Source organism: Chiloscyllium plagiosum, unplaced genomic scaffold (assembly GCF_004010195.1).
Source record: "Chiloscyllium plagiosum isolate BGI_BamShark_2017 unplaced genomic scaffold, ASM401019v2 scaf_4477, whole genome shotgun sequence".
Classification (NCBI taxonomy): Eukaryota; Metazoa; Chordata; class Chondrichthyes; order Orectolobiformes; family Hemiscylliidae; genus Chiloscyllium; species Chiloscyllium plagiosum.
Genome location: NW_025207366.1, coordinates 1 through 856, shown reverse-complemented (window position 1 = coordinate 856; position 856 = coordinate 1). Strand labels below are relative to the sequence as shown.

Sequence of the window (856 nt, the reverse complement as noted above, 5' to 3'; positions counted from 1 at the left end):
CCCTCTTGTAGCCCCCTGTCCACCCCACAATTCCCCTCCTCACCCGTGCTCCGCCACCTCCTGCTCCAGCTCGGCGCCCTTGCCCGCCAGGCCCCGCTGCTCCTGCCGCAGTTTGTTGAATCCGGCCAGCACCTGCTCGGGGCTCGGGGTAGGTGAAGCCTGGGCCTGCTGTTGCTGGTGCCCGCGGCCGAACGACCCCCCTCCCGGGCCCTCCATCCCTCCTCTGGAGCGGCCCGCGGGCCCTAGCAGCCCCTTTTATAGAGAGAGAAAGGACCCCGGTGGGGGGGGTTGTCCGGGGAGACCGCCTGACTGCACTTCCACGCGGGCCCTAGCAGCCCCTTTTATAGAGAGAGAGGACCCCGGGGGGGGGGTGTCCGGGGAGACCGCCTGACTGCACTTCCAACACCCTCCCAACCACCAATAAATGCACACAGAGAGAGAGAGAGAGAAATCTGTAAATTAAAATAAGGGCAAAGCTCCACTGAGGCAAGACATAAATAAATCCCGAAGTAAGGAGTTTGCTCTGGGTTGCAAACCCTTTAAGGGCTGCTCACTCTGAAGGAGCCAGCTTCTTCCCCTTTCTTAAAAGAGAATGGTTTCCCCCCCACCCCAAGAAATGTTGTGAGAGGGTGAGGTGTTGTTGCTGGGGGGGTGTTTGTTTATTAACGTGTGTTTTTGTTTTTCTCTTTAACACAGCAGGCAGTTGGATAGGCGACTCTCCGCCTGAGGACCCCCCCCCGCTCCCCTCCTCCATTCCAACGCGCGGAGGCGGGGTTTCCCGGGCTCAAGGCGCAGGGGCATGATCGCTCGCGGTCTCCGCGTGACGTCGGCAGCTTGGTAACCGCCCGTCACCCCT

General features: G+C 61.0%; 1 protein-coding gene across 1 annotated transcript in view; it reads right to left on the bottom strand.

The window, feature by feature from the left end:
* pfdn2 (prefoldin subunit 2) overlaps window positions 1-278 on the bottom strand; it is a gene marked incomplete at its 3' end in the record, with an annotated part of 10,375 nt that extends 10,097 nt beyond the window's left edge. Inside the window, exon 1 of the mRNA XM_043685279.1 lies at window positions 44-278. Coding sequence (XP_043541214.1) covers window positions 44-216 — 173 coding nt within the window. The remainder of the gene's footprint in view (window positions 1-43) is intronic.
* Window positions 279-856: the final 578 nt, after the last annotated feature.